The following is a 22552-nucleotide window of genomic DNA, read 5'->3' as shown; positions in this document are numbered from 1 at the left end:
AAATTACGACAATCAGGAATGAAAGGGGGCACATTACCAGTGATGTTACAGAAATGAAGGATTACAAAGGAGTACTAAGAACAACTGCACACCAACCAATTACATAACCTAGATGAAATGGACAAACTCCTAGAAAAACACAAACTACTAAAACTGAGTCAAGAAGAAATATAAGATCTGAATAGATTGACAAGTAAACAGATTGAATTAGTAGTCAAAAAAACTTCCTGCAAAGAAAAACTCAAGATCAGATGGCTTCACTGGTGATTTTTACCAAATGTAAAAAGAAGGATTAACTGTAATCCTGCACAAACCCTTCCAAAAAATAGAACAGGAGGGAACATTTTCCAATTCATTCTATGAGGCTAGTATTACCAAAACCAGACAAGGACACCAGAAGACAAGATGACTACAGATCAGTATTTCTTATGAATAGACACAAAATCCTCAATGAAATATTAGCAAAGCAAATCCAGCAGCATATAAAAAGATTACATACCATGAACATGTGCGATTTATCCCAAGAATACAAGGTTTGTTCAACATATGCAAATCAATCAGTGTAACACCATATTAATAGAATAAGGGACAAAAGCAATGTGATCATCTCAATAGAGCAAAAAAAGCATTTGACAAAATCTAACACCCTTTCATGAAAGAAAAAATCCCACACTCAACAAAGTAGGAACAGAAGGGATTTTCCTCAACCTGATCAAGGGTAGCTATGAAAAACCCGCAGCTAGCATCATACTTAATGCTAGAAGACTGAAATCTTCTCCCTAAGATCAGGAACAAAACAAGGATGTCCGCTCTCATCACTTCTATTCGACATTGTACTAGACAGTACAGCCAGTGCAACCAGGCAAGAAAAGGAAATAAAAGGCATCCAGGTTGGAAAAGAATATCTATCTCTATTTGCAGATGGCATGCTCTTAGATATAGAAAATACTAAAAAAAAAATTCACAAAAACCTATTAGAACTAATAAATGAATTCAGCTAGGTTGCAGGATATAAGATCAGTATACAAAACTCAGTTGTATTTCTATACACTAGCAATGAACAATGAAAAAATAAAATTAAGAAAACAATTTGATTTACAATAGCATCACAAAGAATAAAATACTTAATAAATTTAACAAAAAAGTGCAAAACTGGTACACTGAAAACTATAAAACATTATTGAAAGAAATTTAAAACATTCAAAAAATTGGCAAGATATCCATGCTCTTGAATTGGAAGGCAATATTGTTAAAATGGCAATACTTCCCAAATGGGCCTACAGAGACAGCACAATCCCTATTGAAATCCCAGCTGCTTTTTTTTTTTTTTTTTTTTGCAGACATGGACAAGCTGATTCTAAAATTAATATGGAAATTCAAGGGACCCAGAAGAGCTGAAACAATCTTGAAAAAGAAGAACAAAGTTGGAAGAATCACACTTCCCAATTGCAAAACTCACTGTAAAGCTGTAGCAATAAAGATCGTGTGACACCAGCATGCAAATCAGTGGAATAGAATTGAGAGACCAGAAATAAACCCTTACGTATATGGTCAGTTAGTTCTTTACAAGGGTCCCAGGGCAATTCAATGGGGGAAAGAATAGTCTTTTCAACAGATGATTCCCTTCTGTGTGCAGCCATCAGGGAAGGTTTCCTGGAGGAGGGGATCAGAAGGAGGAACAAGAGCAGGAAAAGCACTGGGCAGCAGGAACTGGCTCACGTTGTCTGCACACCCTATTAAGACCCCGTGGCCCTGGAGGGTGCGGAGGGCAGGGTTATACCTACGGTTACACAGGAAGAGACTCGGGTGAGGAGTTAAGCCACAAGACTGCCTTTCCAGAGCTGGAAAGAGCTAGAGCTGGGATGTGAGCTGCCTCCGCTCCCCTGCCCTAAGGAGGCCCCTCCCTCTTTCCACTTCCCCACAGCTGCCCAGATGGGGCTGTGCAAAATGCACATGTCCGTTTCCATTGTCCCTCTTCAGGGATGGCAGGCAGGCAAAGACCTCTTGAATCTCTGACTTCCCCTTAATATTTTGCCTTAATTAGCTTCTTCTAAGGTGATGGCTTTCTGTTGTGTGCCTTTGAACTTAACTCAGCGAATTAACACTTGTGAATAGGATTTGCTTATGAATTTTAATGACTTTCATTCATTCATAGTCCAAACAAATTACATATTTAGTGCTTTATTTCATATGTTTATTGCAATTTTATGATAGTCATTTGCAATGAAACAGCATAAAATATTAATTTAAAGAGGCAATCGCGGGGACTTCCCTGGTGGCACAGTGGTTGGGAATCCGCCTGCCAATGTAGGGGACACGGGTTCGAGTCCTGGTCTGGGATGATCTCACGTGCCGCGGAGCAACTAAGCCCGTGTGCCACAACTACTGAGCCTGCGCTCTAGAGCCCGCGAGCCACAACTATTGAACCTGGGCGCCTAGAGCCCGTGCTCCGCAACAAGAGAAGGCACCAGAATGAGAAGCCCGCGCACCACAACGAAGAGTGGTCCCAGCTCACTGCAACTAGAGAAAGCCCATGCGCAGCAACGAAGACCCAACGTAGCCAAAAATAAATAAATACATAAATAATTTATTTTTTTAAAAAAAGAGGTGATCACATGGATTATTTCTCAAAGTGGCACATGTAGAATGTTTTTCAAAGGTTGCCCAATGATACTCTTCATCCCCAAAAGACATAATGACCTGACGTGTACAGTTACAACTGGTCCTGGAATAGGGCTGGACCACAGCCTTTATAATGGGTATTCCTAACACCTGCCTTCCATCTGCTGACAGCTTTGGAGTTCAAATGCTGCGTCAGAACCTTCCGGAAGGCACCTGCTCAAAACACAAGGCCAAAGGTGCCCTGGTGAACCTCATAGGCCCGAGGACGCCCGAATTACAGCCCCCAGCCCTGCAGCCCACGCTGTACTCAGGTGGACGGCTTCAGAAGTCCATGAGTTGGGTGAGTTTTGGGTTTTTTGTTTTTCATTTTTAAAGTTTTGTTAGGGAGACAGAAGTGGTTCTGAACAACGAGACAGGCAACCCAGAAGGTGCTGCTCGTCCTCGGGCTAAGGCACTGATGATAGACATGCCAGCGGCCTTGCACGGTCACCCTGGATCCCTAGGTATCAGGTCACACCCAGCCAGGACCAGAGCAGCGAATCTCAGTGATGGGCTCACAGCACAGAGCCGACGGCAGAGGCCTCAGCAACTTTGGTAAAACAGTCACACATGGCTTGAAAATCCTGAGCCTGCTGGCTAGGCCTCCCTAGGACTCTCCTCTGAGAGCCGACTTCTCACCAGCACCCCCCAGAGGGGTCCAGAGGCACCGCAGGTGTGTTCCCGGCCCTGCCTTCCTAGGGCTGCTGGAGGACCGGGTTGTCACACCATACACGTGAGTGGGTCACACCAGCACATTTTTACAACGTTTAGAAAATGAAAAGGACGTGCTGTTTGGGAAACTTTGCTCCAGATGTATTTAGGGAGACCACATTGGACATACACAATATTCACTAAGTGCTTACAAAAATCCTCTTTGAGGGTACACCACTGTGTGTGTCTCGTTTGGGAGGCGGGGCTGAAACCCCACAGTCTACACAGTCTAAGGCTGCGCTGTCCACCAGGCAGCCAGTGGCCATCTAAATTCAAATCCGTTAAAGGTAAATAAAATTAGAAATTCAGTGCCTCACCTGCACTGCTCAGTCCTCACATGTGGACAGTCCAGATCATGGCCATCATCACAGAAAGTTCTGGAAAACAACCATCCATTTTTGCCTGCTGGACACACCCAAGGTGCCACTCCCACCTCCTTACCCAGCCTGGGCGCCACCCAGAGCCTCCTCAGCTCCTAACCTTCTGTGTTTCAAGATCCAACATGGGAGGGAAAAGAACAGAAGGAATTCCCTGGCGATCCAGTGGTTAGGACTCTGTGCTTTCACTGCTGAGGGCCCGGGTTTGATCCCTGGTCAGGGAACTAAGATCTCACATACCGCACGGCATGGCCAAAAAAAAAAAAAAAAGATCCAGGGACTTCCCTGGTGGCGCAGTGGTTAAGAATCTGCTTGCCAATGCAGGGGACACGGGTTCAAGTCCTGGTCCGGGAAGATCCTACATGCTGCGGAGCAACTAAGCCCGTGTACCACAACTACTGAGCCTGCACTCTAGAGCCTGCGAGCCACAACTACTGAGCCCGCGTGCCACAACTACTGAGCCTGCTCTCTAGAGCCCATGTGCTGCAACTACTGAAGCCCATGTGCCTAGAGCCCATGCTCCACAACAAGAGAAGCCACCACAATGAGAATCCCGTGCACCGCAACGAAGAGTAGGCCCCGCTCGCCGCAACTAGAGAAAGCCCGCACGCAGCATCAAAGACCCAGTGCAGCCAAAAAAAAAAAAAAAAAAACCAACATGGGTCTTAAAGATCATCAGATTTTTTTATGTAGAAACAGGTCACATGCAAGTTTCTAACAAGAAACTACTAACAAATGAAATTGAGCATACGCCTCTCCGGGATCCACCACCCTCCAGGCCCTGTACATCATGTAGCTCAGACCCAAGTGCCCAACGGTGGTTCTATGGTTAAAACAACCCCTTCATCTTCCATCATTTCAGGTGCCTCAGCGCCTGGCCTGGTGCCAGAAGCAGAGAATAGGAGGAGGACAAGGCGCTCGCCGCTGAGCAGGGAAACAGCCGGAGGGACTCCCCACAGCAGCCTGCTCAGATCCGGGTTGCGATAGAGGCGGGCCCTGTATGCAGTCTAGAGCATCAGGGAAGGCTTACTGGAGGAGGTGAGATGAGTCTTAAAAGAGACAAAGTTGGCGTGGACAGTTGGCCCAGAATCGTTTCCAGGGAGTGAAGATTAAAGATCACATCATCCAACTTGCTGATTTTAGAAATAAGGAAACAAGCTGAGAGGGGGAGTGAGTTCAAGGTCATGTGGCCTAATAAGGGTAAGATCAGGCAGGAAGGGTAGGACACACCGTGGTAACAAGAGTCCCTAAATCCCGGCAGCTGAACCCCATAGAAGTTCACCCCTCACTTGTGCCCTCCCGCAGTGTGGGTGTCAGCGGGAGGCACTCTGTGGTCACACAGGGATGCAGGCCAGCGAGGCACCATCTCCACCCGGCTTCCGTCACCACGAGAGGCGAACTATGAACTGGCCCCTGAAGCTCCCTCCAGGACGTGACCCGCCCTGCGGCCACTCCTGTCTCCTTGGCCAGAGCAAAGCACGTGGACACACTTCACGTGGAAGGTGGTGGGAGGTGTCCCAGCGTGGCCTGGGGGTCGGGGCCCAGAACCGCCCAGTGAGCAGTGGTGACGAAAGCTGGGCCAAGGACCCCAGGCCCCCGGTCCCCTCCCTGCCCACGGCTGGGTCCTCTGCACACAGACACACACAGCGGCGGGCACTCCGGCCTCAGTGCCAAGCTCACACTTCAGTTTTCCTGCAGGGTTAAGCTCGGATGCAGAGGCCAAGGTCTGGAGAGAGCTCCCCGGCACACGGAAGCACCCCACCGTCCCAGGAAACAAGGGCAGACCACGTGGAGGCGCACTTACTATCGCAGACTGATGCCAAAGTGCTGGGTGGGCAGAGGGGGCCACGGCAGGGGGCGTCTTTGTGGGAGGGGGCAGCCTGCCTGCGTGCAGGTTCCGAAGCTCCTCGTCATATCTGTGGACACAGTGGAAGCACAGCTGTCACTCTGCAGGGGAGAAGCCTCGGGCCACAAGGGACCGGCTCCAGGTTCTGTTGGGGGCAGATGCCCCACAAAGGTCTGCAGGATACCTGAGTGTCCCGTCCTTCTGGGCCCACATGCCTTATGGCTGTCTTGCACATGCACACACAGGAACACACACAAGCCAGCAAGGGTCATCCAACCTCTGTCAAATGTCCAGGCTCTCCTACCAGCCCCTGGCCAATACTTCACCCACGTGTCTACGCAAGAGCTTCCCTCTGCAGGAAACACCTTTCCCTGGACTCTCGATCTAGCCAACAGTCCTTTTGAAACTCACTTCAGAAGTCACCTCCTCATGGCAGCCTTCCCTGATATCCCCTCTTCACCAATCCCCTCCCTAGCTGCGTTCAGCCCCTCTTTTGGCTCCTACTGTCACCAACTCGTGGCCCCACTCCCTGCGAGCGTCCTGTGGGCAGACACACTCCCTACACGGCTCTAATATCCCCAGCGCCTGTGACTTGGTGCCCAGAGGGAGCGCGACACCTCCATTCCCCCTGCGGGGCTGCCGGCCTCACCTGCATGCAGCTTGGCGAGGGCCCTGCTCCCTCAGTGGAGCCCCCAGAGAGGGTGATGGAAAGGGCAGAGGGTGCTCAGGCAGGGCTCAGAGACTGAGCTCCACCCGGAGCTAACGGTGGGCCCGGGACCGACCACACGCCTTCCTGGGCTCCCTCCGCCCCCCTGACGCCCTGTCCAAGGGGGGGACCACTGCTGTATAAAACAAAGCAGCAGACACATTAACTAGGCTTCTAGCAGGAAGCACCAGGTGGGCTGTCCTCCAGAACACCTGCAATGGGCCTGGGAACATTTCATGCTGTCCACGGTGTCACCCACACACCCGAGAAATCCCCCCTCGTTCTCTGCTCCAAAGCAAGAATGGTAAACACCAAGGCAGCAAACAGCAGTTACCACTGTGGCTGATTTTTTGTTGTTAATCAGTCTTGCAGCGGTGGGTGAGAAAAGCATCTTATCCGTGTACACAACCATCCTCAGCCTTGTTTCTCTGAGTCAGCAGTTAGCCTCTTTTACTGCGAATCTTTGTTGAGGCCGCAGATTTCGGAACCAGATCTGGCCGGGCACACGTCTGAAAATTAAGCCTTCAGCGTGAACGGGATGGGACGGAGGCCCAAGGAAGCTCGAGGGTGTAGCCCACGCGTCCCAGGACAGGGTCTCACTCACTGCAGAACCTCCGGGGGTGGGGGGGGATGATCAGCTGGTCGTATTTGAGGTGTTCACGGAGCTCACTCAGATAGTTGAAATAGGTGACTTTTTTCCCCAAACTTGTGACTAAAAAAAAAACAGAAGCAAGAGAATAAAAAAAATGATTAGATGGCAGGAAAGAGGCCCGGGGCCCGGGGGGAGGGGGCTGGCAGCAGGAGCCCTGGAAGAACAGTGCAGGCATTTCTCATATTAAGGGAACATAAATGCTGACACAGCCTAAACCCAGAACATAATGGAAGCAGCGCACGTCTGCAGATGTTCCGCTTTCATGAGATCTCGGATGCATCAAACACTCTTGAGAATCTCATCTGCATAAAAATAAATATCTGCCTCCAGTCTGAATGGCCGTGAATTTGCACAGATGTAGGAGAGCGCAGAGCCGGGCAGCCCTGTGCCCACGGCTCCCGGAGGGGCACGCAGAGGGGCTTGCGGGGCCCGGTTTCTGGGGTCGGCAGTGGCTTCACTTTTGAACGTCTCTCTGCGAGGGTGGAGTCACATCTTCATGACTGTGGGTACCAAGCAAGACACCCTCTGATTTCTCTCCAGGACGGTCACCCTGGGGCCCACGAAGGAGCGCAAGGCAGGCAAGTCCTGGCCGAATCCACTCACATCCCCTTGAAAGCAGGGGTTCTCCTACACAAGTAGTGAGACTATTTCCATACACTGGTCCACTATCTGACACCTGGTAGACATCACGGCCCGGGACGATTACTAGTAAGGAGCCTCAGTTTCCCCAGCTGCAAAGTGGGGAGAAGAACAGGAGGCTCAGCTGGGTGAGAAGTTCGACGCCAGGCCCAGCCTGCGCCTCGTAAACGACCACCACCTGACTGCTCCGCTGTTTACAGCTTCACTGACACACACGCAGCTGGATGTATTTCATGTGCACCATTCGATGAGTTTGGACACGTGCGTACACTGTGATACCATCGCCACAACCAGGTAACAGGCATAACCATAGCCTCTAAAGGTTTCCTTGTGCCCCTTTGCTGTATATGCATGCGTGCGTGCGTGCGTGCGTGTGTGTGTGGTAAGAACACGACACGAGATGCGCCCTCTCCAGGACGTCTCGAGTGCGTGACGCCGCGTCGTCAGCCCAGGCTCTCCGCTGCCCTGCAGGTTCTCTAGAACCCCCTCACCTCGCGTAACCAAAACAGCTGTCTTGTCTCAGACCCGCTGGAGCCCAGAGCCCACGGGATGCCGAACCGCGGGCACCGGCTCCCCCTAGTGGCTGAGGGGGAGTCAGACCGGGTGCCCAGGCCCCTAGCCACCAGCACTGACAGAGGGGGCCTGGCATGAGCCGGCTGCGGGGACAGAGGGGTCGGCTTTAGAGCTGCAGGGAAGCCCCTCGTGCAAACTCGCGCCCACACAGGAGCCCCCTTCAGCTTTCTCTCTGCGTTTCTGCCTGTTTCCCCTCCGACCCCAAGCCAGCCAGGCATCTGCTGGACACCAGGCTCTGCAGATGCAGGCAGGGCCGCCTTCCTGCCTCTCACACCCAGAGAAGGGCCTCTTCGCAGCCCATCCAGGAGATCCCAATGCGGGTGTGCGGTGGAATCGTCAGCCCCTCCTCCAGAGGGTCTGTGTCAGGCGGCGGGTGGGCAGTGGAGAGCCACTGGGCTCGTCCACTTCTTCTTCCACTGTCAATGAAGGACTCCAGGGCTCAGGTGGGGAGCCACGTGACAGCCAACAGGCAGGGGAGTCCCAGGACCCCCAACCCTGATCCCTGCAGTCCCCTCATGGCAGGATAAGAGAGAGAACCACACAGGCTTCAGTTGGAATGCCAGCCAAGCCCTGACTTGCTGTGTGACCTCAGACAAACACCTTAACCTCTCTGAGCACCAATCTCCTCTCCTTTGGAAGAGGGAAAATACAGCCGACTTCATAGGATTGTTTTGGGGGGTCTGGCACATAAGGTACATTAATTAATCACAGATATTGTAATTAATATTGTAATTAATCACAAAAAGGTAATAAAAATTTTTTAAAACAACACTAGCAGCTAACAGTGAACATCTGCCATCAGGCCCTGCTCTAAACATTCCACGTGTAGTAAGTCAGTGAACTGTTACAGGGATAAAGTGACTTAAGTGGCATCGTCAGCCACAAGGGGAAACCAAGGCAGAGAGAGGTGGCATCTATTGCCCAGGGTGACGGATGGTCGAGGGCAGACCACAGGCAAGCCCGGGAGGTCTGGCTCCAGACCCACCATGTCACCTAGGCTGCCACACCGCAACACAGCAAAAAGCAGCTGGTTTTTTCCCCAAGAACTTTACAGGTTTCTAGGAACCTTGGAGCTTTTCTAAGGTGAATAACAGCTCCAGTAAACAGAAGAACATCTGAGCTATCTTCTTGAGCAGCAGGGTAACCAGGACTGGCTTTCTCGCTTTGTCCGCTACAGCACCAGTGTGCCGGTCCTGGTTAAACTAAACAGAACAAAAGTCCACCTTCCCAGCAGGTGTGTGTCTGCAGCGCAGGCAGCCGGGTGGGAAAGCGGGCAGGGAATTCTAGTGAAACGAAACGAGCTCTCTGGCCACAAAAATCGCTCCCCGTGTTAAACGGGAGCTGACTCAGTCCGCCGTTCCAGGAATTCTCCGAGTGGAGCCTGTAGATCCCAGAATCGCGTGACCCTCTCTTGGGACCACGCGTCCAGGCTCTCTGGGATAAGGAAGGGCTCAGACCCCTGGCGGGGCAGCCCTCGGACCTCGACTGCACCACCTCCTAAGAAGCTTCAGTTCCAGAAGGAGATCGGACTTAAGCCTTCCGCGGCTTCCCGATCTGGCCTGAGGGTTGCAGCAGGATTTATTAACAGGAAGAGCATCTCAGAGCTCCCCAGAAGCCCTTCCTCAAAGCGGGGATTCTGCGTAGCCTGGAAAATACACACCTGCTCGCATGTGCAGGGCTCAGGAGTCCGCATGTTGAAGGGGGCAGTGGGGGGCACGGGGTTCCTCTGGTAAGTCCCTGCTCAAGTCCCAGAGCTGGCCCAGAGAGCGGAGGGGGCTCGGGAGGCAGCTTCGGGCCCTGGACAGCGATCTGGGGTCACAGAAGGGGTGTGTGCACACGTGTGAGCACGGGTACATGTGTACTCGCTCGCTAAGTGAGAAGCGAGCAGGTCAATGAGACACTGAGCGGTGCCAGAGTGCGAATGCTGCGAGAGTGGCCCGCGGAGAGGCCAGGTGCCTGAGGGTCCTGTGGCCACTGTAACAATCACAAACCTAACAGCTTAAAACGACACAAACTTATCCTACAGGCTTGGGGGTCAGAACTCCAACACAGGTCTCACCTGAGTGTCCCAACCTCCCTCGTGCCCCCCTGGGGCCTTCTGCACTGGGAGCCCCTCCCTCTGGCAGGCACAGGGCCAGAGCCGCTGTGTGAAAACTGCATCTGTGGGCCTCGTTATCATGGCGTGGTGACGTGCAAACAGTTTGTGCCAGGTGCATACAGTCAAAATGGAGGGAAAAGGGACTTCCCTGGTGGCGCAGTGGTTAAGAATCCGCCTGCTGATGCAGGGGACACGGGTTCGAGCCCTGGTCAGGGAGGATCCCACATGCCGTGGAGCAACTAAGCCAGTGTGCCGCAACTACAGAGCCTGTGCTCTAGAGCTCACGAGCCACAACTACTGAGCCCACGTGCCACAACTACTGAAGCCCACGCGCCTAGAGCCCGTGCTCCGCAACAAGAGAAGCCACCGCAATGAGAAGCCCGCGCACTGCAACGAAGAGGAGCCCCCGCTCGCTGCAACTAGAGAAAGCCCGCACGCAGCAATGAAGACCCAACACAGCCAAAAAAATAAATAAATAAATAAATTTATTAAAAAAAAAAAAAATGGAGGGAAAGAGGAGGTGCCCTGTGGCCCTGGCAGAGCCCCTGTGGCCTCACCACCCCTGCCTCTGCTTCCTGACTCTGAGGAAGAAATCGTCCCGAGGCAAGAGTCAGGATGCGAAGGAGGCAGATTGAAGCCACGGCTCGGGCTTTCTGTCGGGCGTGTGCGGGGAAGGGCCGACTCAGCGGGCCTGCGCTGCCCAAACTCGCTCGTCTCAAAGAGAGGACGACCCCTGACCAGCTCCCGGGAGGTGACCCCTACGCCCTTGGGATGTCCTGGCTGATGACAGCATCTCTGTACCTGGGCCTGGGGTTGTTTGTGCCAATGTGACTTATGGCGGGGCCCTGGGCCACACTGTAGCCGTCTAAGTGACGGGACACAGGGCTCAGGCCAGCTTCCGGGGTGAGCCACACCCTGCTCCAGACGCACGTCGTGGCCAGGGGACTGAGGCGGCCTGCGCGATCCCCCCCCCCGGCCCCCGCAGAAGACGGGGAGCAGCGGGGAACAGGGCCTGGGCTGCCCGCACGCCACCACGTGCCTTTCCCAGATTCTACCGGGATCCTGTCTCTGTAAAGGCCAGAACTGTGAGTGTGACAGCTTTCCCGAGTTCTGGGAGTCCTCGTGGGGAGCCCCTGAACCTGAGGGTGGTCTCAGGACCCCCGACACAGGTGCACACATAACGTGGGTGCTCAGGCCGTGGGGGGATTTAAAATACCAGGCGCAGGAGCTGGTGCTCCTGTCCATGACCATCAGCCCTGCGACCCGCCATAGCCACGGGGTAGGCGGGTACCCAGAGACAGAACCCCCCCAGTGCCCGGACGGGGAAGGCCGTGCCCCGCCCCCCGGCCAGATCCCCACGGAGAGCGGCCCGTACCTGATGAGGGGTTTGAGGATGTCCCACAGGACTTTGATGAAGTTGGTGGGCTGCACGACACAGAGGGCCTTCAAGTTCTTTTTGTACCTAAGGTGGGAGAGTGAGATGGTTTCAGAGCACGAAGACACAGACACACCCTGAGCTGAATAACCGCAAGCCGTGGCCTCAACGGTGAGTCTCAGAACCTTCCGTTTCTTGACAGCCAGTTTAAGGACGTGGAACCAAAAACAGAAGGAGAAAATCAGGACCCCATGCCTGCCACTGGCAGTGTGCACACGGCACTTTACAGTTTGCAAAGTGTGCAGAGCTCCCACTGACAGGCGCTCATGCTGGGGCTGGGGGCAGGGACCAACTCAGCGGCAACCTGGCAACAGTCCCTCCTCTGCTGGGAATTGACCCCGGGCGAGGGTGGAGCCACGGCCAACCCCCCGCAACCTGGCAACAGTCCCTCCTCTGCTGGGAATTGACCCCGGGCGAGGGTGGAGCCACGGCCAACCCCCCGCCACGCGACAGCCACTTCAACGAGGCCCATCTTAGCTTGCTTCCCTCCGTCCTTCCTGAATAACTGAGTCCAGAGCCATCAGGCCAAGCCAAGTAGGCTGGCAGCCACCAGGGCAGGAGGGAGGCAGTGGGCACGTCGGGGCCTGCTAGGGCCAGCAGGGGGCCGGTGGCCTTGCAGGGAGGGAGTCCTTGTCCAAGGAGGGCGGAGGGCGTCCACACTGGGGTCAGCCAGGGACACCCTCAAGCCAGCCCTTCCCACTTACAAGAGCCGACTGTCAGAATTCCAGCAATTTGGGGAGCCAGTTGTGAAAAACAGCCGTCATTCAATAATATCAACTTATGGGACTTCCCTGGTGGCGCAGTGGTTAAGAATCCACCTGCCAATGCAGGGGACACAGGTTTGAGTCCTGGTCCAGGAAGATCCCACATGCCGTGGGGCAACTAAGCCCGTGCGCCACGACTACTGAAGCCTGCATGCCTACAGCCCGTGCTCTGCAGCAAGAGAGGCCACCGCAGTGAGAAGCCCACACACCGCAATGAAGAGTAGCTCCCGCTCGCTGCAACTAGAGAAAGCCCGCACGCAGCAACAAAGACCCAAGGCAGCCAAAAATAAATAAATAAATAAATTTATAAAAAAATAATATCAACTTACAATTAAGTAAATCATATCAAACACAAAGGTCATAAATGTTCCAACCTCATCAATTTCTGATCACTTTACTACATTTACTACTCCCTGTGCCCCTGAGCTGTTCTGCCTGTTGCATCCAAGGGACGGAAGCCCCGCTAAGGGGATGGCCACCCGTTTCCTGTCCAGTGCGGTCACGCTGGCTGCTTGGAACTGGCCACAGTGGCAGGAGTGACACCATGGAAATCTGCAAACGTTACAGATCGGTCTCCCCAACCCCCCAGGAGCTGGTTAGTAAGCCAGACTGGGGAAGCGGGGTGGCAGGGAGGGGCAAAGCCCCAGCGAGAGGCGTCTGGGCCCAGGCAGGGTGAGGACGGTGGTGGCCGAGCACTGGAGCCAGAGGGCTGAGAGGGGACCCAACGTTCGCAGCCACGTGTGGGAGCAGGAAGGTGGCAGTGACAGTGGCCTGGCGCGGGCGTCAGCGCAGGGGGCGTGGGCAGGAGCTGTGCAGGCACAGGGCAGCCTGAGAGGTGACAGAGCCTCAGTGAGTGAGAGGCGGCCACGCAGATTAGTCAAACGTGGGCCAAGTAAGGGCAGCGGGAGGCAGTCTCTCATGGTCAGAGAAGAGACGTTCCAAATGCAGAAAGGGAGAAAACCAGAACGAGCCCACCCTGCAGGGCAGGACACAAACTAGTATAGATGTCGGTGTGAACGCATAGGTACCAGTAGGAATAGGTAACTGTGAACATGAAGACCAGTGCTGATGTGTGTGTGTACGTATATCTATGTATGTATACACACACACCCACGCACACACATGCACACACACATCAACTGTCCACTGACTAGCCTGGGAGCCCTAAGGCCCCGACAGCAGCTAACACACTGCTTCCAGGGCCAGGTCCCTAGGAGCAACTTCCCCTAAGAGGAACCAGGGCCCCAGAGAAATGGCGGATTCCCAGGCTGGGTGAGGACAATGTAAGGTGTGCCTGGAGCATCTCGTTGTTCTAGAAAGTAAAGGAAGGGCTCGGAGGGACGGGGACATGTCTGAGGGACACAGGAGCCAGGCTGGAGCCCATTTGGCCAAATCTGAACAATTTGAGCATGAAGATAAATATAGTCATGGATTATAACCCATTGAATAAAATGGGAAATCACATGTCCATACTGATATAAATAAACCAGAAGGGAAAGCTCTTCCTTACAGTAAAATGCCAATTAAGAGTCCCAATCACTGTTTGGCACCCATCTTAGTAATACTTAAGCCAAGAAATGGCAATGGAGGCGACAGCTAGCACATAAAACTTTGATGAGGAGCAGGATATTTATATAGTCTCAAAGTATCCCCCAAAGGAATACTAATTAATTACAAAAAGAAAAGCTTGCGATTCGGAGGAGGGCAGTTGCAGTGACTTCCGGGTGGTCCAGGGACCCAGAGCACAGCTGCCGCAAAGTCCATCCCTACAGGAAGGTGGCCTCCCTCAGGCGCCACCCATGGCAGGAGCTCCTTAGCAAAGGCGAGCACTCCTGGAAGGGGGTCACGTACGTTCCTGTGTGGATGGTTCTCTCTTAAAGGAACAACCTGGCAGAACAGTCAATGAGAACAGAAGATGAGAGGTCGACAGCAGAGAGAACAGAAAAGGATGCAGGAAACCCACCGGGGTGCAGTGATGGCGGATGGAAAATCCTTGCTGTATAAAGCCTATCAAATTCGATTTGGAGCGCCGCTTACATACCTTCAGTGATGGGGAACTCACTGCCTCCAGCAGATACTCCACTGTTAGATGGTTTTGAAGCCTAGGATGCCCCTTCTCTTGGCTTCCATCAAGCCAAGGTCTGTAATCATACCCCGGCCCCCAGACCACCTTTGAGGGGTGTGGGAGAGACACAGAACAAGTTCACCTCCTTCCATTTGAAAATGTATCTGTTTCAGCTCAAGACAGGGCTACATACACATATGCTTCTGCTGGCAGGCTGAGCTTCTGGAAAGGGCCACCTTGAACATGCCATTTGCTTTTCCTCAAGAACCTTGCTTGGCTCCCCACTGCCTCCCAAACAAAGCCTGGCATCCTTAGCACGCCCCCTACCCCTTGCCGCCTCCCTCCATGCTTCCCCGTGTGAACCCTCCAGTCTAGCCCTCCCACCCACAGAGCCTCAGCCCACCTTCCTCTTTCTTGTGTCTGCCACCTAGCAACGGCCTGCCCATCACTCTAGGGGCCACTCAAAGGCTGCCTCCGCCATGCAGCCTCTCTGATTGTCCCAGCTGGAAGGCTGGTACTCACTGCTGGCCCCACCTCTCTCCTCCATCCTCCCGTCCAACATTTAACAAGAGGCTGCCACGTGCAGACCCTTTTCCACGTCCAAGGGATGCAGAGATGGGTCAGGGGGGTGCAGCCAGACACAGGAGGCAGACTTGTTCACAAACGCACTGTTTTGCAGGTACATTGTCTGCTCAGGGACAGTGAGGCCGCAGGGGAGGGGCCACTGATTCTCCTGGGACAACCCAGGAAGGCTTCATGGGGGAGGCCAGAGCTGGGGCCTGGTCATCTCTGACTGCCCTTCAGGGCCAGCACATACAGTGCCAGATACGTGACTGCAAAGTGAAGCAACAAAACTTTCCCTATGACAGAGGACAGAAAACCAAGAAATTCCTCTAAAGGTTTGATCGACAGTGACAGCAGGACCCGAAAGGCAGTCAGGAGGCAGGGCTTTGGGAAATCAGGCGCTGCCTGCCACTGTTTCACTGACTCAAATGTCTGTTAGGAAAATTTCCCGTACAGGTTTGAAAGGACTTGGAAGAAGGAAAAGCCAGAGGAATCCAGGATTTCAACATTAATGCCCAGCAGGGCCACCTATTAGCCAAATACACTGCAAAGTTGACTGCCATGCAGGACGTCACTCGGGAAAAACCCCACCAGCTCCAGGCTATCCCCAGGTGGTGTGGAGCACGGGGTGAGAGAGTAGGAGGGGGGGACGGGGTCTCGGCTGGGGTTCCAGCCCTGCTGCACACCTGCTGAGGGACCTGGGGGAGATACCTGCCGCCTGGGGCCCGTGTATCCTCATCTGTAACACGTGTCCACCTCACTGACACGAGACACCAGAAAGCCCCTTGCAAACTGTAAAGTGCTGCGCAGGTGGAAAGGTACTTGAAGGACAGTGTACTGTTGTATTTCTTTGCCAACAAGTCACTGGGCCAGGGTCAGTAATTTAGGGTACCTGAGCCCAATAAGCCTGCGCCTGCTTTTGTACAGCCCACAAGCTGAGAATGGCTTTACATTTTTAATGGTTGAAAAAAATTAAAAGAATAATATTTCATGATATGTGAAAATGACATGACATTCACATTGCAGTGTCCATAAATAAATAGTTCAGCCTATTTGTTTATGTATGGTCTTCCGCTGCTTCCAGACGTTACGGCAGAGTCGAGAGGTTGTGACAGAGATGCAGTGGTCCCCAAAGCCAAGACGCTGACTGTCTAGCCCTTTCAGAATGTGTGTGCCCACCCTGCCCCAGATGACAATGGTGGACAGAGGCCCCTGGCCCTGAAGAGAGGTCAACCTAACACCCCTCCTGGCCCTCGGTATCCCGCCCTCCCCCGCTGCACAGCCGTGACCCGTCCTGTCACCTGAACCTCCCCCTCACTCGGCCTGCACCCTGATGTCCCCCCCAAAGCTGGAGGGCACCCACCTCCTGTCAAACTCTTTGTAGGCGCTCTGGAGCCAGCCCAGGGACGGCTTGTTCTGGCTGTTCAGCCCATAGTGGAAGTAGACGATGGTATAATCGCTCTCCACGTACTGGTCCAGAGTGTGCTTCAAATACCTGGGCACAAAGCACAGGATGCAGTTATGAAAATCTCACCATCGCTGAAACCAAATATGCCTTCCCCATAATGGAAACTATGGTCACCCAGTGGGTGCCAGCACCAGGCCATCTGGGGACATGTCCAGGGCAACACTCAGAATCCACATGCAGGGGGGGCCCAATCCTCATTTCTTAGATGACAACTGAGGCTCAGAGACATTAAGTAACTTACGTAAGGTCACACAGCCAGTGAGTGGATGTGGTAGTCTGAATACGGCCCCCGAAAGACATCCTCGTCAAATCCCCAGAGCCCATGAATGTGGCCTTACTTGGAAAAGGGTCTTAGTAGATGTGATTAAGATAAGGATCTGGAGAGGAGGCGTTTATCCTGGATTATACAGGAGGGTGCTAATTGCAATCGCTCGTAACCTGAGAAGATGGCTGTAACGAGGGAAAGTCACGGAGGGGAGACGGCCATGTGAAGACAGAGGCAGAGTACAGAGGGATGCGGCCGCCAGCCCGGGAGGGTGAAGGGTGGCCGACAGCCACCAGAAGCTAGAAGGGACAAGGAAGGATCCTCCCCTGGAGGCGGAGCTCCCTCTAGGACTGCAGGCCTGAGGACACCTTGCTTTCAGACTCCTGGCCCCCAGGACCGTGGGAGAATAAATTTGGTGTTTCACGCCACCCAGTTTTGGGTAATTTATTATAACGGCCGCAGGAAACTAACACAGAGGATGAACTGGAATTCAAACCCGGGACTAACTCAGTCCCTCCACCTCAGACTCCCTGCTGTTCTGCTGTATTTCTAGAAGCAAGCAATTCCCTCTTTCCAGATTAGCTAACGTTTTTTATTTTTACTGGAAAGCAGATCCTGGCTCTGCTCGGCTTCTGTCATTTGACCTCACAGGATAAGCTCTACAAATCCAGTGATCACTTCTCAGGGCTGCAGAGCCCTGCTCCTTCCCGGCCACGCCTACGTGACCCGCTTAAAAAGGCCTCGTCCGGCCACCTGTAGCTGAGCTGCAGAAGGGCCATTCCTGAGCCCATCAGCACTCTGGCTCCCGACCTCCAGCTGGTCCGGCCAAGTTCTCACATGTCACGTCGCCCGAGTCATTCATTACCTAGAAGTGCGCATCCCGTAATTAATCCGGCCTGGCGCTCCAGGAATTCAGGCCTGGCTTCTCCAAGTCTGTGGTGGGACCACAGCTGCCTTCACTGTGAGCCGTGCAAACGCGGCGTGCCGGAGCTCTGGGTTCCACAGTGTGGGCTGGGTGCTCGGGTCGACCATCACCCCCAGAACTGCTTGAGGAGAAGACCCCAGCAGCCTCCACCGCCTGCCAGCATTCGGCCGCCTGCACGGCCGGGACAACACAGTGGGATCTTTTCCTTGCTCAAAAGGATGTCAGCGTCTCCTTAGCTGGTTTGATTTCTAAACAACGTCAGAGTACCCTCCGTCCAAAGCACTGACTATGTGACCTGCAGGCCCTTGCACGTATTTACCCATTTATTTAATCCTCACAACAACCCCATGAGGTAGGTACTAACATGCCCATTTTACAGAGGAGTCAGCTGAGGCTGGCAGAGGAGAACCAGTAAGGGGCAGAGCCAGGATCCGAAGGGAGCGGCCTGGCTCCGGAGTTCACCCTCTGGCCCACACTGTCCTGCCCCCAGAAAGCCACGTACCCCCCGCCATCATCGGCTTTGATGTAAAAATGATGCGAAGCTGACCTCACGCGGTACATGGTTTGGGTTCAGTGATGTGGAAGCAACTTCAATGCCCAGACTCACCCGGGCACAGGTCCTTTGGACCAAGCCCTCACAGCACAATTCACTGAGCCCATCCTTCCCCGGACGGAACCCAGATGGAGATTTCTGACTTCACACAGAGAGTCCTCGAGCCGTTGAGAATGCCTCCTCGTTCCTGAAAGGATGGTCACTCTTGCATTTCTCAACTTTTTCAAGAAAGGAGAAATAGGAAGATGTCCTTGCCCGGCTCCCTTATCCACACTGGACACGTATGGTAAAAGCAGGCACCTCTCCCCTGCCCCCGGGTTCTGCCCACAACGTGCCGAGTTCTTCTTGGGATCTCAACATGTCTGCATGTGTGCTCAGCCTAGGAAGTCATGAACTAAATCACTGGTTGAGCTTCAAGGACAAGGACTGATGTCTTCACCCATCTCAGAAGTAGGAGCGCACATCTGGCCACAGGAAAGCCACCCACTTGGATGGGAAGAGGGGGGGATGATGTCCATGGTGTCACTTTTTCCCCGAAAAGCCATGGAAAAGACTAAGCATTAGGGCTCCTCCTATCACGGCTGAGAAGCCCATAGAGCACCTCTGAGTCAAGTAGAAACAGGTGCTCCTTCCTCCAGGCAGACGCCTTCCAGCGCCGGGTGAGAAGAGACCCTCTTGCTAGGAGCCCTTCAGGTCAATGCCCTTGGGCAGTGAACAACCTACACAACTGTTCACAGCGGCCATGCTTACCACTTCCATCTGGTGGCGAAGGTTTCTGAGGCAGGTGCATGGAAAGAGCACAATGTATCAGTTGTTGTCAGAGGTACTTTTTTTTGGATTGAGGTGAAATTCTTAACATTAACCATCCTAAAGCGAACAATTCAGTGACATTTAGTACATTCACAACATTGTGCAATCACGACTTCCATCCGGTTCCAAAACCTTCTCATTGCCCCAAAGAAAGCCCATACCCATTAGGCAATCATCCCTCCTTCCCTGCCCCGCCACTGCCAGCAACCCCACCTTCTTTCTGTCTGTCGGGGGTACGTCTGTCTTTACAAGAAAACAAATGCTCAACTCATCCCTGGCCCAGCAGTGGTACCCTCGGTGAGAGGTGACCCACAGGTCATGGATTATTTGATGCCGCAAAAGGAATAATCTGGCAACGGAACATGCCCAATCTCAGAGGACGGCAGGATACGAGTTCTCCGGGATCGGGCATCCTCTGTCCTGTGTGCCCCGTAAACACAGAGAGGGCTGAGAGCAGTGTCAGCTGTTTGGGAGGAGGAGGTGGGGAGCGCCTCCTGGGAGGGCAGCTCACCGGCCGGGGTAACCGGCTGCCTGGGATTCTGGCTCGCCTCGCGAATTCCGCGGCCAAGCCCATCACGTGGCAGCAGAAGTGGCTAAAGACCCTCTGGGCATCCGCTACCGGCAAGGCTCTTGCTGTCGCCATTCTATCTTCAGCAGCTCTTGGAAGATTCTTTAACAAACGAGGTCGGACGCCTGGGTCAGGGGGATTCTCATGAAACAAGGAGCCCAAAGGCTTCCAGATGCTCCTATGATCCAACTGTGCCTTTGTTCGCTTTGAGCTGCAGGCCCCAGGCCACGGCCGCTGGGCACCACGCTCTGGGTGGACAAGCGGGGCTTCCACAGTCGAGAGGCAAGCGGGTCTGGAAGCAGCCCTGGCAGAGCCCCCGGCGCTGTGGCCCCCGAGCCGGCCCAGCAGCGGGCGAGTCTGCCCCGGGCCAGCCTTTCCTCCTCTCTGTCCCTCACACGGGGACACAAACATTTCCAGGGATGCCCGGACATGGGCTGGGGTTAGGCTGCTGGAGTGAAACGCAATCATCACGTTGTCAGGGACCACAGTCCGAGGCCCGGAGCACCCACACGAGCCCCACGGGCGCAAGAATGTCCCAAACGTGGGACACGAGTCACACGGGCGCCTGGCCTCTGCAGGTAACCTGAGCGAGGACTCGACCCCCAGCAAGAGCTGCTGGGCAGGAGGGCACTTCGCTTGATTTCAAGCAGCCTCGGTGGCCCTGGACCAGGAGCTGCCCTCCTCCCCAGGCCAAGCTTGTCACCAGACCTGAGGTCGCCTGCTCACCTGGGTGACTCTGGGCTGCAGTCGGGACTTTGCCAGCTCTCAGGACACCCGAGGGACCCGGCCAGGGAGGAGGCCCCGGGAACAGCGTGGCCACACAAGGCGCGCAGACCCAGCAGAGCGGGGCAGGATGGAGGAGGGGTGAGGGCAGCTGAGGCCACGGCAGGGGAGTGGGAGGCGCTGCCTTCTGAGCAGCAGGAAATGAAGCAAGTGCTGAGGGCGGCCTGTGTGGCTTTGAGAGGGAGGCCGTGAGGGAGGGAGCGGGGAGGCCTCAAAGGGCCCTGAGGGAGCTCCCTGGTGGCCTAGTGGTTAAGACTCCAGGCTTTCACTGCCGTGGCCAGGGATTCAATCCCTGGTTGGGGAACTGAGATCCCGCAAGCCGCGTGGCGAGACCAGATAAATTAATTAATTAAAAAATAAAAGGGCCCTGAGTCCAGAGTTAAGTCTGTGGACTTAAAGCCACCCGAGGCGGGGGGGAGACATCAGTCCTGCGGGTGGGATTGGTGACCTGGCACTGACGTGACATCCGCCTGGGGACCTGCTGGTCAGTCTGTCTGTTAGCCTTTGACCTTGCACATCCGCTCCGTGCTGAGAGTGACGGAGAGGCACCTGCACAGGGAGGGGGACACACACAGGAGTGGGGTGGGGAGGGCGGCCTACGGAGGGGGTGTGTGCACGGGGGGGCGTGGAGGGGGCACAGGGCAGACTTAGCCCAGCAGCCGCCTGTGGTTGAGCTCGCGAGAGGGGGTGCATCCGGCAGCAGCAGAACGCGATGACTCGTCTTCCGAGGCGGTCCTTCCCTGCAGGGCAGACAGCCATGAGCCCTGGTCCCGGCACCGACACCCAAGGCTGCTGTCTCTTGCCACAGCTGGGGGCGATCCCAAAAAACAGCAGCCTCTGGACCAGCCCACCTGAGCCAAGAGGCACGGGAGGCTGGGGTGAGGTGGTGGCAGCACCTGCCAGACGGACACCTACTACCTGACGCTCTGGGTACCTTAGCCAAGGTCACCTTCACCACCACCTGCATCCCCAGAGCACACGCTTGCTGCCCGTGCCTGTGGCTCGGATGGCGTCCAGCAATCACTTACTGATTGACGGGAGGACTGGTTATAGGTAGAGTATCAGAACATGGAGAAAATAGAAGGGTGCCCCTCCAGAAATGTACGCGATTCTGAACTCACTTTAACTCACAGTGAACAAGTATTCACAACTGTTCTCAGACATTTACTTCAAATGAGGAGAATGACAGCAGAGCATCCTTACCCCCGCCCAGCTCTGAAGGGCGAGTCAAGATCACACACGTGTGCACACGCTACACACGTGCAGACACACACACATCACGTGCCCTCGGAGTCCCGCCTGCTGCCTGGCCAGGACAGCCGTTTGTTATTTATGACACGTCGGCTTCTCCCAGGAGCCTGCAAGCCACTGGAACGTTCAGAATTTGACAGTCGTTTCGGTTTCCAAAGACAGCGGCCTTTTCACAGGTTCCCTGAGAATTCTGGTCATGGTTTCTGTCTGTTTAGAAAGCTCCTGTTGAAAGTGCTGCCCTGGAACCCACACATTTATCTGCTTCCCTTGCCAGATGGGCATTTTCGGGCTCAAAAACCTTCGATGGCTATGCCTGGAAGTACAAAGTGTTTTCCAAACAGTGTTTCTACCATCTTGGGGGCCAGGGCTCCACGGCTCACCTGAGCCTGTGCTCGTCTGCGAGAGGGAAGGGAAAAGGGCGGCTTTGCTTCTGAAGATATGAATTGTTTGTGCAGCTACTGAAGGAACATGGAATTACATGCCCCTGGGGCTGAAAGGGAAGGCAACATCCACGTCGAAATGTCGAAAACAGAAAAATGAGGAGCATTTTTAACACTGGAATCAGACCAAGTGGAGAGTCTCGGGGACGTGCTAAGTGGTTTGGTGAACGGAAGACCAGCTCTGGAGCGAAAAGACCAGGCATGGCCCCTGCCTGGCCCCATGGTCCAGGGGAAAGGACAGGGACGGCGTGGGGGGAGTGTCTGCCCAGCTCTGCGAACCCCTCTCTGAGAACCAGCCAGGACTCCATCAGCCACGTCCACATCTGCAATGACTTCACAGGTGGGGGCCGCCGTCCACCCCAGGCCGGCCCTCACTTCAGACACCAGCTATGTGTCGG

The 22552-nt window shown here is 54.2% G+C and overlaps 2 protein-coding genes across 2 annotated transcripts in view; both read right to left on the bottom strand.

Annotated features, from left to right (window-relative positions):
* The window catches only part of PRR5 (proline rich 5), a 131584-nt gene that overhangs the window by 21380 nt on the left and 87652 nt on the right, over nt 1-22552 (bottom strand). The window lies entirely within an intron of this gene.
* ARHGAP8 (Rho GTPase activating protein 8) overlaps nt 1-22552 on the bottom strand; it is a 53776-nt gene that overhangs the window by 21380 nt on the left and 9844 nt on the right. The window contains 8 exon segments of the mRNA XM_082348965.1: nt 5554-5600; nt 5602-5665; nt 6914-7002; nt 7004-7013; nt 11639-11725; nt 16455-16586; nt 21115-21152; nt 21154-21203. Coding sequence (XP_082205091.1) covers nt 5554-5600; nt 5602-5665; nt 6914-7002; nt 7004-7013; nt 11639-11725; nt 16455-16586; nt 21115-21152; nt 21154-21203 — 517 coding nt within the window.

This window comes from Balaenoptera borealis, assembly GCF_965194805.1.
Source record: "Balaenoptera borealis genome assembly, chromosome: 13".
In the NCBI taxonomy this organism is placed as follows: domain Eukaryota; kingdom Metazoa; phylum Chordata; class Mammalia; order Artiodactyla; family Balaenopteridae; genus Balaenoptera; species Balaenoptera borealis.
This window is presented reverse-complemented; position numbering and strand designations above follow the sequence as displayed.